This window comes from Dipodomys spectabilis, unplaced genomic scaffold, assembly GCF_019054845.1.
Source record: "Dipodomys spectabilis isolate Male_0828 unplaced genomic scaffold, ASM1905484v1 ptg000297l, whole genome shotgun sequence".
NCBI classification, from domain to species: domain Eukaryota; kingdom Metazoa; phylum Chordata; class Mammalia; order Rodentia; family Heteromyidae; genus Dipodomys; species Dipodomys spectabilis.
In genome coordinates, this window is record NW_024870974.1 from 21,534,417 (window position 1) to 21,549,437 (window position 15,021).

Here is a 15,021-nt window from a genome sequence, read left to right on the forward strand (position 1 = left end):
TCCTCCTCCTCCTCCTCATCAATGACAAGGTGTAGGTAAAGTTCCATGGTCCTCTCCTTCACTCCATGCCTGTGGCCTGACTCTCCCACTCTTCGGAGACGGTGGGTGTGTGCGCCTCGCTCTGGCCCTTGCCCCGAGTGCCGCATAGCTGGAACGCCTTCGGAACCTGGCATCACTGGCTTGACGGGACTCATCTGGGAGTCACCGTGTGTCCTTCCTGCTGACTGTGAGCAGCAAGCCTGGCCTGTGGTCCAGGCGCACCCCGGGGTGGTGTGTGTGTCCGGCCCCCACCACCCCCCGCCCCCACCTCCAGACTCTGCTCGCTCAATGGGCTGAGGGACTAAGATGAATGTGAGGGAGATCTCTCTCAACCCCACGAGGATGATGCGATCATGTTTATGCGTTTGCTGTACTTGCTGCCAGTTCTCATGCGGCCCAATTCCCTGTTCTTTCTCTTGACCAAAAAAAAGTTTTTAATCGTTATCATTTCAAACACTTTTGTAAATGTCAGTTCACAGAAGCAATGGATATTTATTGTGATCAATACAAACGTTATGGTTAAATGTGCTCAATTTTATCAGTATTCTATGGAGTATTTTGCTGGCTCAGAGTCTCTCTCTCTCTCTGGGTCTTTCTGTCCTTCTTCCCTCCCTCCCTCCCTCCCTCCCTCCCTCTCAGGCTGGGCTCAAACTCTTTACCTTCTACCTCTGGGATTAGAGGCTTGCATTACCTCAGCTGGCTCCTACATGTTTGTCTTAAAAAGAAACTTTCCCAGGGAACTTTTATGAACAACTGTAAACGTTTTCTTTGTTTTATAAACAAAACTACACTCCCAAGTACATGGAATAGATAGAAATGATTTTTTTTAAATACAAGCAAGTTCAAATTTCATCCTCAGACTTTACATACGAATAACCCAGTGATCACAGCGCAGTGCATGTTGAGCCACCGCTGGGAAAGCTTTTCTGCTCAGCGAGGAAAGAGAAAGTGCAGAGCAAGAGGAAAGATCTGGAAAATCTACACCCGATGAATGTTCGTATCCAGGGACTGTAAGGGACCCCAGAGAAACATGACAACAAACACACCAAGTCCTCTGAGAATGGGAAGGTGAGCCGGAAAGACATTCCCCAAAAGAAGAAATGCAAAGGCCTTGGGGAAAATGCCTGGTAGCCATCGGACGTGCCAACGAAAACCACAACAGGAATGGCCATTTGTCATAGTGTGTGTGTGTATGTGTGTGTGTGTGTGTGTGAGAGAGAGAGAGAGAGAAACACCAGAAGGACTGTGGAGAAAAAAGAACTCTCCTACAGGGCTGATGTGGTGTCCCCGCGCCCCGTGTCCCCGTGTCCCCGTGTCTCTGTACTCCAGTCACGTGTGTCCATGGCTGACGGCAGCCACGCAGGGCTCACTCACAAAGGCAGGAGCCCCGGCTAGTCCTCACCCTCTCCCCCCAGTGCCCGGTCCACACCCCCACCTCTCCTTCCCCTCCCTCCAGCCTGGACACCCACACCTGCCGTGATTCTAGCCAGGGTATGTGGCTCAAGCGGTGAAAGCATCTGCCTGGCAACTGCACCAAGGTTCTGAGTTCAAATCCTAATGACACTAAAAAACAAATGAAAAGCTCATGGCTCTGAATCTAGCATATCACCTTCTCTATCCCTTCCACCAGCTAAACAAAGGTGCTTTATAGATTGTGTAAGATCCATATATATACACATATATATGTACACACACACACACACACCAGAGCCAAAAATGGAGGATTTTCTCCTTACCGGGGGTTTAAGAGTCCCTCCGTCCCTCCCTGTATGGGGAAGGGCTGGATCACAGAAACGCTGCCCAGCTCTCTCCCCTTTCCTTGACTCCTTTCTCCGCTGTGTTTCAGCTCCTAACAGTAGACACCTATGGACCACTAAAATGTACATAGAGCTCGTCCGACAACCCCAGATGCGCACACCTGCACACAACCCCAGATGCGCACACCTGCACACCTGACTGACACTGCCAATCCCACCAAGGGCTGTGAGACGTATTAAGCTGTAGTAAGCTTCCCACCACACAGACCTCTTTTGTATCAGGACTAATTAACTTTAGTGGAGACATCTGGAAGTCAAATTTTGGACCAAATGATGTAGACGTTTCCTTAGCTTGATGCATACTTTCAGTTGTTTTCAAAAGAATTGTGTCAATTTATAATACCATCATCAATATAGCACTATTTCATTTCTAACATCCATAAGCTTAAATTATACTATTTATAGTCTATTTCACTATATATGCATATTACAGTTCAATGGGTAGCTATTATAACTACCACAAGGGTAGGGACCAGCTATAAATGCATCCTTCTTCGAAAGTGATGTAAATATCCTCCCCCCTCACATCTTTAAAGTTCATATTTCTTTTCCTATAAATCATTCCTGCTGTCATTTGAGTGTTTGTCTTCATAACCACGCTGTAGCATTTCCTGCTAGTGCCTAAGGAAAAATGCTGATAGAGTGTGGGCAGTAGCAGTTGAATCCAAAGCATTCTTATGCTATTGTCCTTACATGAGCCCCGTTTGCGCCGCGATTCCTGAATGAGCAGAGTTTGGGCAGAGCTCTGCACATGTCATTGTGAATGCTCACAGGAGAAAATGGGAGCGTGTGCAGCGGCCCCTGCGATGTCACACACGCTCGTCACCCCTGCTCACACTGCACTCAGCCTCACCTTTCTGCTTCTTGGCGCCAGAGCACAGGAAGCCTGACCCTTTGGGGTTACCACCCTCACCCTCTCCCCTACTGCTCTCTCTAGCCCCAGACAAACTTTCTCCTACTCCACAGAGCCTCTCCCAGCCTGCAAGCTCAGCCTTTTCTGTTTGCAGCTTCTGTGTCCTGTCTGACCTGCGCCTTCCTCTTCTCCCCTGACCTTTCAAGGACAGCTTCATATCTTGCACATCACCCTGTTCAGCTGCCACTGGTCCAGGCTGACGGTGTGTTGAGCAAGTCTGGCATCTGACTGTGTCTAGGCAGACATTGATTTCCCAGCAAGCCGTGCTAAATGTCTCCCTTTCCCAAGTCCTCACTCCCTGTTTGTCCTTACCTGCTCTGGACTAGGACGATTTCCTTTCCCTTCCCCTCCCTCCCACCCATTCCCCGCCCTTTCCTCCCTCCTTCTCTTTTTCTCTCCTTTCTCACTCTTCCTCATTCTCTCACTCACTCTCTCACTCTGTCTTTCTCTTTCTTTTTGCATGGAAAATTAAACACAAGGTCTTGTGCACACAAAGCAATGCTCTACCACTTGAGCACACCTGCAGCGCCTCCTGTTTTCTAGTTGAGCTATGTCCTTTATTTCTTTAATTTCCTCCCTTTTTTCATAGTTCTCCTTCCCGCCTTCCCTCTAGCCTGTCATACTCTGCCTTTAAATCATGAAACAAAAACAGCTTTCCGTGCACCCTGCTTCTTCACAAGTGCGTTGTGAGTTCCTCTTACACTACAAATGTAAAAACTCTGTACCTCCCAAATCCTATACAACATGTGTGCCTCCAATCTCACACTTTTAAGACCCAGTAACTCGGTCAAGACTTAGTTCTGTTCTACTGGCATCAACAGAAATGACGTGGTCTAAAGCTGGTCAGCTGGCAGGTGGGCCTATAGAGAGAAATTTGCACTTACAAGTGCTCTCACGGAGTGGCTGGCGCGTGGTGGAGGATGGACGGGGGACTCCAGCAGCAGTCTCAGGGAAGCTCTGTTTCTTACAGGGCGGCCCAGGGCTCCAAACCCGAGTGCTCCGCTGGCCGGAGACGCAGCTGCAAGAACTGCGATGAGGCAGCCTTGAAGGTTGGCGGCATCCGGTCCAGTCCGGTCAGCTCCGCTCCGCTGGCCGCAGGAGGCTGGCACCGGCCTGGGGCATGGGAGGAAAGGGAGCCTCGATTCTTGGATAAGATGAATGGACGAATGTGTAGTGATTCTGTAACGATGAGCTCACAGAGTGCCATCATTTAAAAAGACAAAGTCAAAGCCCAGCAAAATAAGCACTGGGATGTGGGACCTGCAGGAGGGCAGGGGAGCCGGGTGAGAAGGGCAGAGGAACGAAGGGCCAGGAGAGAATGCAGTCACGAGGTCACTGTACAGAAAAAGAAATCAAGGGAACGGGTGGCCGAAGCGGGTGAGCGTGTTGAAGGGGTGACACTGATGCATTATATTGGGCTGGGAAGGTGGCTCAGTGGTAGAGTGCCTGCCTTGCATGCATGAGGCCCTGGGTTCAATTCCCCAGCACTGCATAAGCAGGAAAAGCCAGAAGTGGCGTTGTGGCTCAAGTGGTAGTGCGCTAGCCTTGAGCTGAAGAGCTGAGGAACAGCGCCCAGGCCCAGAGTTCAGGCCCACAAATGAAAAAAAAAAAGATGCATCATATTATATTCACAAACTGTTTTGTAAAATTGTACCTCCTTTGTACAACTACTTAAAGACAATAAAAACTTTTTTTAAAAAAGAAAAGCCACAAGGGATAGCTTATTTTTGTAGAGCACTATAGCAATTTACTATTTGCTTTCTGTCAATACTAATCACATCTGGCATTTTCCTATCAAAAATAAAAGTAATTCTAGAATATATGCGCTGTTGCATTTGAAAGTTCAGATCATTCTTGGCTTTTGCATGGGATGTGTCCTGTCTGAATTTGGAATGGGGAAAGAAAACGTGAAAATAAAACTACTTCAGACAGAAGCGCTGTGGGGGATTCCGGAAGGAAGGTCCGGGTGGCAATAAGGACCCGATGTTCCATGGAGTCAGGAGCCAGCAAGGATTAATGCTGCCTGTATATTTTATTCATGTCATAACAGACAGCCTCTGCTTAGCCATAACGGCCGTCATATTGTAACAGACTATGATAGCCACAAAGCAGTGCATAGCCGCATTCCCTAAAGCCACCCTAAGCATCAGAACCGAACCTAACTAACCAGGCTTTCCTTTGTCTCATGACGGAAATATGGACTTCATGTTTGCAAAGCATTCTCAGCTGACCAACTGTTGCCATCTTCTTATCTGTCAAAACACTCGCTTTACAGCGTTTACCCAAGGAAACTCTTGCACTCCACATCCCGTCCTTTCCCACACTGCCCTATCAGGTGAATGTGCCACGCACATGGGAGCCCTGAGCCGGGTGTGAGGTGAGGAGCTTAGAACACAAACGCGCACTCAGAGCAGCTCCACTGGGTTTCTAGGGCTTCAGGCCTAGCAACGTCCTCCTGTCTCCCTCTCTCCTTCCCATCATCCAGCTTCCCAGCGCACCAGGCCGGCAGAGCGCACTGCTGCCTGCGATCCCCTTTTCCCATCGCTGCCCACCGCCATCGCTCTCCAGAAGCTGCCTGTGCGCGTTTGTCCCTCTGATTGCTGAGAGCTCCCCGCGTGGTCCACACTGCCCTCCTTCCTCAAGTCTTGGACGCTCCTTGGGGCTGGATTCGTTGAGACAGAGCAGGCATCTTTTCTCAGACCTGATTTCAGAGTTATCCCCCAAGCTTGGTGTCTCAAAGGCTCTGCTCCTGGAGGAAGGGACCCCGTCTGCCGGCCACTGCTCGGTGCAGCACCAGCAGGGTCTGGAAGATTTCAATGAAGATGCGCACCCTATTCACAGGTCCTGTGGGTTGGCAGGGGGAACGTTCTGGAAGGAAAGATCCGGTCCTTTCCCTTCTTTCTTCCTTTGATTCTTATTACTTCCTGCTTTTGTTTTCTAAGGACATTTTAAAACCGTTTTCCAGTGGATCGATAACTGCTCCAAGGAAACCTTGGCGCAGAGAACAGGGACATCTCCCCCACGGGCCCCAACCCTCACCCACACTGCCATAGGTGAGGCCTGGGCGCGGCTAAGGGGCCACATTTTACACAGTTGGAAACAAAATCTGGAGGAAAGATGACTTTCCAGGAGTCATGGAGTCCCTAGGGCGGCGGTGCCTGGCGCAGGGCCCTGGCCTGTCCCTCCCAGACGGACGGACGGGGGGGGGGGGGGGGCTGGGACTCAAGGGAGAACGGAGCGGTGAGGAGCGGGAAGCGGGTTCATGGAAGGCTGAGGGCCACGCCCCGTCATCCTGTGCCCCGAGGTGCCCGTCCGGGCTGTGGGATGTCCCCCGCCGTGCGTCCTGGGGCAGCAGGACGGGGTGGGGGCCTGGAGCACGCCCCCCGGCCTCCCCACGCCCCGCCCTCCCCACGCCCCGCTCCCACCGCCGGGATATATCGCTCTCCGAGCCGGGCCGAGGCGCAGCGGTGCCCGGCAGCCGGGGCGCAGCGTGGGGAGAGGACCCGGACCCCGACTCTCTCTCGGTCCCCAGCGCGCAGCTCGGCCCAGCCGCCGCCGCCGCCGGACCCCATCCGGAGAGCCAGAGGAGCGAGCGCCGCCCGGGGAAGGAGCGCGGCGAGGCGGACTCCACGTCGGGGGTCGCCGGCCGCGGGCGCTGAGCAGGGATGGCGCCGGCCGCCGCCCCGGAGGGGCACCCGACCATGGGCGTCCAGATGTTCTCGGCGGGGGTGTCCGCCTGCCTGGCCGACATCATCACCTTCCCGCTGGACACCGCCAAAGTGCGCCTGCAGGTGCGTGGGGGCTGGGTCCGAGGCGGGGCGCAGGGTGCAGGGCCACGCGGGGCAGGGCGCAGGGGCGCGGGGTACAGGACGCCGGGGCGCAGAGGCGCAGGGGCACAGGGCCCGCAGAACGCAGGGCACAGGGTCGCAGGGGCGCAGGGACATAGGGGCCGGGGGGCCGTGGAACGCAGGGCACAGGGGCGCAGGGGGCGCAGGGGCGCAGGGACATAGGGCTCAGCGGCGCAGGGGGCACAGGGCGCAGGGGCGCAGGGGGCGCAGGGGCGCAGGGGGCACAGGGCGCAGGGGCACAAGGCGCAGGGTCGCAGGGGGCGCAGGGGGCACAGGGCGCAGTGTCTCACATGCATGAAGCCTTGGGTTCGATTCCTCAGTACCACATACACAGAAATAGCCAAAAGTGGCGCTGTGGCTCACGTGGTAGAGCGTTAACCTTGAGCAAAGGAAGCTCAGGGACTGCGCCCAGGCCCTGAGTTCAAGCCCAGGACTGGCCAAACATATAAAAAGTTAGATTGTCCAGGCTGGGACCCTTCAGAGTAGGACTGGGGGGTTGGTTGGTTGGTTGTTTTTCCGGATAAGCTGCAGAATCAGGAGGACCAGGCGGGAGGGGGACCCTTGGGAAGATGGGGGCACAGGGGCTATCAGCATCCTCCAGCCAGGAGTCTCTCATCCCCAGGCTCTTCAGGAACCGTCCCAGCCTGCTAGTGTAGGGAGACGGAGGCTGCGCGCGCGCACGCGCACGCGCACACACACACAACGAGGCAGCTTAGGTGTATAGTTGGTCCTCACCAAGCTCACCCCCTCTCCACGAACCCATGACCGCCATTCCCTCTTCATCTCCAGATTCAAGGGGAGAGCCCCACGTCCAGCGGCATCAAGTACAAGGGGGTCCTGGGAACAATCACCACGCTGGCCAAAACCGAAGGCCCCGCGAAACTGTACAGCGGGCTGCCCGCCGGCATCCAGAGGCAGATCAGCTCGGCCTCGCTGCGCATCGGCCTCTACGAGACCGCCCAGGAGTACTTCGCGGCCGAGACCGACAGTGAGCGCCACCCCACACCCCGCCTCACCCCCGGCCCGAGTTTAGCTCTGCTCACTAACTGTAATCCAGGTGGGGCCGTGTGGCTCACACCTGTAATCCCGGTGACGGTTCCTGGGCGGTTGGGAGATGGGAGGGTCCCCGTGGAAGGCTATGCTGGACAAAGAGTTCCTGAGACTTCATCTCAATCAATGAGCCAGGGCGGGGCCTATGTCTGTCACCCCAGCTGGGTGGAAGGCAGGGAATCCCAGGATGGTCATGGTGATGGGGGGGGGGGGGGGGGATACAGGACCATTTTTAGTAAAGCAAAAAGAGCTAGAGGCGTGGCTCAAGGGATAGAGCACCTGCGTAGCAGATATAAGACTTTGAGTTCAAACCCCAGTACTGGGGGGGAATAGTAAGCAAGGCTGGCCCCCCGTAGCTCAGTGGTAGTGCTGGGTTCCATCCCCAGCACCAGATCTCCCCCCCCTCCCAGCCCCAAAAAGAAGCACCACACGAGGTAGTAGCTGTCATACAAGTTGGAAAAAAAAACAGCAGCACTTGCACATGCTCTCTTCCTCAAATTGGAGCTTTTCTGTCTAGAAAGAAAAAGAAGTATGCAATTGATTTTTTTGGGTCAGTTGCAGGGCTTGAACTCAGGGCCTGGGCACTGTCCCTGAGCTGCTGCTGCTTCTTTTTTTCGGTTGGTCTCAGGCTTGAACTCTGGGCCTGGGCGCTGTCTCTCCGTTCTTCAGCTCAAGGCTAGCACTCTACCACTTGAGCCACAGCACTCAAAACTTCCATTTTTCTGAGGGGTTTATTGGAGATAAGAGTCTCACGGACCTTCCTGACCAGGCTGGCTTTGAACTGCAATCCTCAGATCTCAGCCTCCTGAGTAGCTAGGATTACAGATGTGAGCCACCGGCATCTGGCTTCTCTGAGCTTCTTTTGCTCATGGCTAACACTCTACCATTTGAGCCACTGTGGCACTTGTGGCTTTTTCTGTGTATGTAGTACTGAGGAATTAAATCCAGGGCGTCATGCGTGCTTGGCAAGCACTCTATTACTAAGCCACATTCCCAGCCTTGCAAGTTGATTTGTGAAACCCCTATTAAGGCAATTTGTCCACTGGGCTGTCCCCAACGATGAATCCAGTAAACTGTGCCATCATTGGTAGCAGGAAGAAGAGGCAGCATGGTGACATTGCTGGGGAACCGCTAACCACAGAGGAGGGCTCAGATGAATTCTGGGAAGGACTAGGCCACTGTTCACAGAGGCATGGCTTATGGCGCCTTGAAAACCCTGATTTTCAAAGCGCTTCAATCAACGCTGTGCAGCCCAGCTATGATCTAGTCTATCTCCAACTGACATGAGGGAAGTAGAAAGATAGAAGAATAGAAAACTCTGAACCACTCAAAGTTAAAATGTGGGAGCATTAGGGGTCTTGACCGTTTTTGTCTTGACAAGGCTGTTTTCTTTCTCTGGATAGAACCACCAAGTTTGGGAAACAAGATCTTAGCTGGCTTGATGACCGGAAGCGTGGCCGTGTTTGTCGGGCAACCCACGGAGGTGGTGAAGGTCCGAATGCAAGCACAGAGCCACCTCCACGGCCTCAAGCCTCGCTACACGGGCACCTACAACGCGTACAGAATTATCGCCACCAAAGAGAGCCTGTCGACGCTTTGGAAAGGTAAGTCACGGTGAGGCGGGCGACACAATCATCACAACTCCCGCGTCACACACCAGACTCAGCCCGCAGCGTTTTCTCTCCAGGGACCTCACCTAACCTGCTGAGAAGCGTCATCATCAACTGCACAGAGCTCGTGACCTACGACCTGGTGAAGGATTTCTTCGTGGGAAACAAAATCCTAGCAGGTAACTTCCTCGTGTGGACTCATCCCAAACGTGTCTGCGCGTTTATAACTTCATCTCGGGGAGTCTGTGGCCACATCGGTTATTTTTTTAAAGCAATTTTTGTACATGAAATGTCACTTTTTGAGAAATGCAAAAAAAACCCCAAACTTTAAAAGCTGAGCCCTATTCATTTTTGCCTACACTACTTTTTTGGCTGCTACCGAAAAAAAAAAGAAATGAAATGCAACTGTATTTTTATATCAGCATAATTCTCATTTAACGTTAGTGGATGTACTTTGGTTAGACTCTTGTGCTTCACACAGCAGCATTCAGGAAATCTATCCACCACACCCTCTCTCCAGAAAGGCTGATTTTGTAGCAAGTTCATCACTGCTTTCCCTACCAAAACAAAAAGCAAAAACAAAAGTATAGGTGAATCTACAGCACAGACAGACATTGAAGTTCTGCTTTGATGACGACCTTACTGCAGCTCAAGTTCAGTGATGGCAGGTGTTCGGTCCAGGCAGCGCTGAGTACTCTGAGCTCCCCTCTCTACAGCCTACAGCATCCAGGCTTTCAGGTATTGCTTGAAAGCAAGCCACCAATTCCTCCGTGTCGTTGCTGCTGATCTAGAAAAGCAAAGAGAATGCTGTGAGGTGGGGAAGTGGTAGAGCCCTCTGCACCTCACACTGGGTCATGGGTCACATTTTCCCAGGATGCCCACATAGCAGACGTGAGGCCAGGACACACAGAAGCCTGAGTTGGTTTCCTGGAGCGTTTGCTATCCGTTATCCATGTTCTAGTGACCATCTTTTCCTAGCACGGGTGTAACCTTACTTATTCCACTTCATGTATGCAGATGACCTCCTGTTGTCAGCAGGTTTATAAGGACGTGACAGATGACAGGTGAGGACGCCCTCCCCCACCCCCAGTCCGATGTTGACTTCTTTCATTCATCTCCTAGACGATGTCCCCTGCCACTTACTGTCGGCTCTTATCGCTGGATTCTCCGCAACACTTCTGTCGTCTCCGGTGGATGTGGTGAAAACCAGATTCATTAATTCCCCGCCAGGACAGTACCTGAGTGTGCCCAGCTGTGCCATGAGCATGCTTACCAAGGAAGGGCCGACAGCTTTCTTCAAAGGGTAGGGACAGGATCTCTGTTGTCTGTCGTGTTGTGTTTGGGGACACTGTTGTCTAGTAACAGTTGGCACATCGCTTACCGATCTCACTTAACCCGTGATGCACTTCAGCACAGGTGGCTCCAGTCCACCAATTCCTGTGTCAGGAAGTAAAAAGCTGGGAGAGAGACACTAGCTAGCCTTGTCCAGAGCTTCTTAAACATCAGGGCCCTTCCCCAAGACTGGAAATTCGAACATACTCTGTCGTGAGGTACAACTCTAGACCAGAGGGAGGTGAGAGGAAAAAAAGATTTGATTTTCCTATTTTGACAGCCTTTTAAAAATTGCAGTTAGTTTTTGTGTCGGGAGCGCCAGGGTTGAACCCAGGGTGGCTCTCTACTACCGGGATGCCTCCTTTTCAAAAATTCTATTAAAGCAAAACTAGAAAAAGTCATTGTTGCTGACCTAGAAAAATGATACAGAAGTTGCTACGGGTCTAGCAGACTGATAGACTATATTGGGCAACAGATAGAATTTTCCATAATGAAATATTCTATTGTACTGCAACTACCTTCCTGAGAAAATACAGTGTGAGCAAGGATTGTACTAGTAGCAAAATAGCAAAATTCCGAACCCTTTAAAATTGTAAGGTAGTGCCTCAGACCTTATAAAATAGGCACAAATGCACCATATGCATCATACAAAAAGCTCCAAGCACTTACTATATATATATCTATATATAAATATATAGATATATATAGATAGATATCATGTAAGTAGGTATGTGTGTGTCAGCAGTACTGGGGTTTGAACTGGCTCTTGCACTTGGCTAGGGCAGATGCATTACATCTTGAGCCATGCCTCTAGCACTTACTTATATGAATGCAAATGATATACATTATAAAGTTAATGGGACATGGATGTATGAGTTCTTTTTTATTGTAGTTGTACAAAGGGGTTACCATTCCAGCACATATGTTCTTAACCACTAATAGTATTTTTTTCAAATTAGGGGACCTACGACACTATGGATTCATCTTGAAAACATTATGCCAAACAAAATAACTCTTACACAAAAAGACAAGTGTGATGGGGCTTCACTTGGCCGAATGCACGAAGACAGGAAATAGCTGGCAGCCACCGGGTGGGGGCGGGAGAGGGGGTCGCGGAGCAGGGACAGAGGCTCACAGGGGGATGAGAGTTGTCCGAGGAGGGAGGCACCCATTGACGGCATCCATTTCACAGTGCGCTGAGCTGCGCATGTAGAAAGGGCTAAAGTGTTGTTTTATATATTTTTCCACAATAAATTATCAGGTATCTGCGAGTCAAGAGAAATAGATCAAGACTTATGGGATGGGGAAAACCTTTGAGGATTTTTTTTTATGATACTAGGGTTTGAACTCTGGGCCTTCTTTGCTAGGTGCTCTACCTCTTGGGTAGAGCATGGCCGCACCCTTTTTTGGCTTTAGATAGGGTTTCCTGTTTTTGCTCCGGCTGACCTCAGATCCTCTCACCTCTACCTCCTAGGTGTCCGAGACTATAGATAGTCACCACCATGCCGATCTTGGTGGGTTCTCATTAACTCCTTTCTTGCTCAGGCTGGCCGGGAACTATGATCATCTCAAATGTGGTAAACAGGATTGCCAGGGTTTGTTATTTTGAAACAGTCTAGGACACCGACTGGACACTATTTGGGGCAGAGGATAAATGAAAAATACTTCATTTAAATGGCAAGATGAGAAACGTAAAATGCCTGTACAGGAAGAGCTTCAAGAATTCCAAATGGCCAGATGGCTGGCTAGGCACCATGTTCACGCCTGTAATCCTAGGATACTAAGATCTAAGGATGCTCTGGCTCAAGTGGTAGAACACTAGCCTTGAGCAAAAGCTCAGGCATAGAACCCAGGACCTGAGATTAATTAAGCCCCAGAACCAGAGCATGTGCACGCATGTGCACACACACACAGTGCATTCCAAAGACACTCATGATGGCGCCATGTGCTTTTCTAGATTCATGCCTTCCTTCCTGCGACTGGCATCCTGGAACGTCATTATGTTTGTGTGCTTCGAGCAGCTCAAACGAGAGCTGACCAAGTCCAGGCAGACTGTGGACTGCACCACCTAGGCAGCCCGGGGCCTGCAGCACCCAGGAAGCCCTGCACTGCCTCCCCTGTCGACAAACCCCACTGGAGCTCACCCTGCAACGCCCAGTCACCGCATCCGATTGACTATACGGGGATTAAACTGTGTGACTGAAGAGGAGGAACACTCACTATCACTCCAACTGTTGGAAAACAGAAGCAAATATTACCATTTCCTTTTATTTATTAACCAGTTTTCTGTTCATATATTCAATAAAGTATTGCTAATACCTTTTAAGGTCGTCATTTAGGGTGCACGCCTGGATTTGACGGTGAGGAATAAAGTGAGACCATGAAACTGCCCGACAGCAAGCCCGGGCTGTTTGGGGGGGGAGGGGGGGTAAAGCTGCGCTGCACGGTTGTCCTCTTGTGGCATGAGACTTGTGGCTGTGGCTAGTTTAGTCACACGATCTGTCAGGGATGAAGTAAATCTTCGCATCCTTCCACTGAAGCCAAGTGATTTCTGTATATTCTAATTCCTCTGCAGCAGCACGACAGAAAATGAAACTAAGTGACTTAAAAAGGTGTGGGGAAGACAGAAAGACAGAAAGGCTTACAAGTTTAACATTTTTATTTGCTCACTTAACATCACAAACAAAATGACATCACACTTCACACTACGACATTTACTTAAAACTCAACTGATTTATCCAAAGTAGACAAAAAGTTAATTTAAGTTGCCAACTGGGCAAGAAATTTTCCTCCAGGGAACACTACTGCTTAAATACTGAAATACTTGTAAGAAAAACACAGCACTGCCCTCTAGCAGGAATGTGGCAGCTAGGTCTTACCTACACATTTTTAACTTTTCTCATCAGAAGCCAAAGACAGAAAAAAAAAAAAAACAAAAACAACTCATGGCTTCCCTTGGTGTACTAACAATTCCATTAACTTTCACCTAAAAATTGTTGTGTGGAGAGGTTCACAGATTTAAAAAAAAAAAAAAAAAAGGAAATTAAAGCTTCCCTGGTCTTGTTCACAGAGAAGGTATTTACTGTGAGAAGTTACCTGCTGGCTTCTACTGTTCCAAGGATAATAACACTGTAGTCATCCCAGCCAGCCTTCCTCTCCTGTGCCCGGCACCGCCATCTTCCCTGTTCTAGAAATAAGCCACCCTCCTCCACTCAGATGAGGCTCAGCCTCTGAGTGAGTCTCTGACCAATTCTATTCCACTGAATGTTCTCAGAGAAGTCAGACAGTAGATGAACAATTTTGTGAGCACTGGAATAACAATAAGGAGTTCCTCCATTTTCACATAGAAAAATACATATAAATCCAAGTAGCTCTTAAAAGTAGAAAAAGATCAGGATGGGTAATTTTAAGAAAGCTTCTGATTTTGGAAGTATAAATAGTGCCAGTTGAAGACACAGATTTAATGTGTAGCTATAGTTCCACATTTATTCACAAGGGGGTCACAGATACAACCCGATTTCTCCCAAATCCTTAATGATTGTCTTAGGAAACATGGTCAGACTTTTACAGCTTTCCTGTCTGGTGCCTTTCTGCAAGCTGCACATATGGTGTCTCCCTTCCATACTGACTCCACTTCCTGGATGCGAATGCAAATGTCATTATCCTGCTACTTTAATCCCATCATACTCTCTTACTACCCTGACATTTTACTAATTACAGAAAGATCCTAAATATGGATTTTAAAATGACATAAGAATCTGACATACAAGGTAGAGTAAGGATGGCATGAACAATAGTTACACCATTATTCCTTTTCTGCCTATCAGCATCACCTGAGTCAGAATTCTGCCACACTCTGTGCACAGCTAGTGGCGGCTTGCCTTGTGGATGTCCGAATTTCTAAATCTGTTGGTGGATTTCAGATCAAACTCTCTATAAATGGCTAATGATTACTCTGAGCAAAACCAAACAATCTCTGTAATGTACAAATAGGTGGATTTAATGAAGCACATTACTGAGAAAACCTTATGATATTTTCTGATCATCATTAGAATTGGTTTTTTTCCCCTCCCATCTCTGAAAGGGGAAAAACTTATGTGAGTAGAACCCTTCTGTGCTTCAAGCACTTTTATTATGCAGACTAATAAAGATTTAAATTACTTCAAGATCTCAGCTATTCAAAGATCAAAAACTAAACGTAAGTATTTTTAGCACTAAATTAAAGACAAACAACATTGCTTTCCATGGACTACTAATACCTTATACAATGAACTTCCATAGTTAATGCCTGATCTGGCTCGGATTTTGCTACACATCCTGAAACTCTAGCTAGATGAGAGAGAAAGCACCAGAATGTTTTTTGTAAGTAAATATGTTACCAAGGTTGAGAAGTTCCCCACGGGACATCAAGT

At 49.7% G+C, this 15,021-nt stretch overlaps 1 protein-coding gene across 1 annotated transcript; it reads left to right on the forward strand.

Annotated features, from left to right (window-relative positions):
* The first annotated feature begins 6,287 nt into the window (after positions 1-6,287).
* Positions 6,288-12,891, forward strand: Ucp1 (uncoupling protein 1). Its single transcript, XM_042701773.1, has 6 exons — positions 6,288-6,560; positions 7,407-7,605; positions 9,071-9,271; positions 9,355-9,456; positions 10,400-10,580; positions 12,567-12,891. Exons 1-6 carry the CDS (start codon positions 6,435-6,437, stop codon positions 12,679-12,681), a joined length of 924 nt encoding a protein of 307 aa, XP_042557707.1. The 5' UTR covers positions 6,288-6,434; the 3' UTR covers positions 12,682-12,891.
* The last annotated feature ends 2,130 nt before the right edge of the window (positions 12,892-15,021 follow it).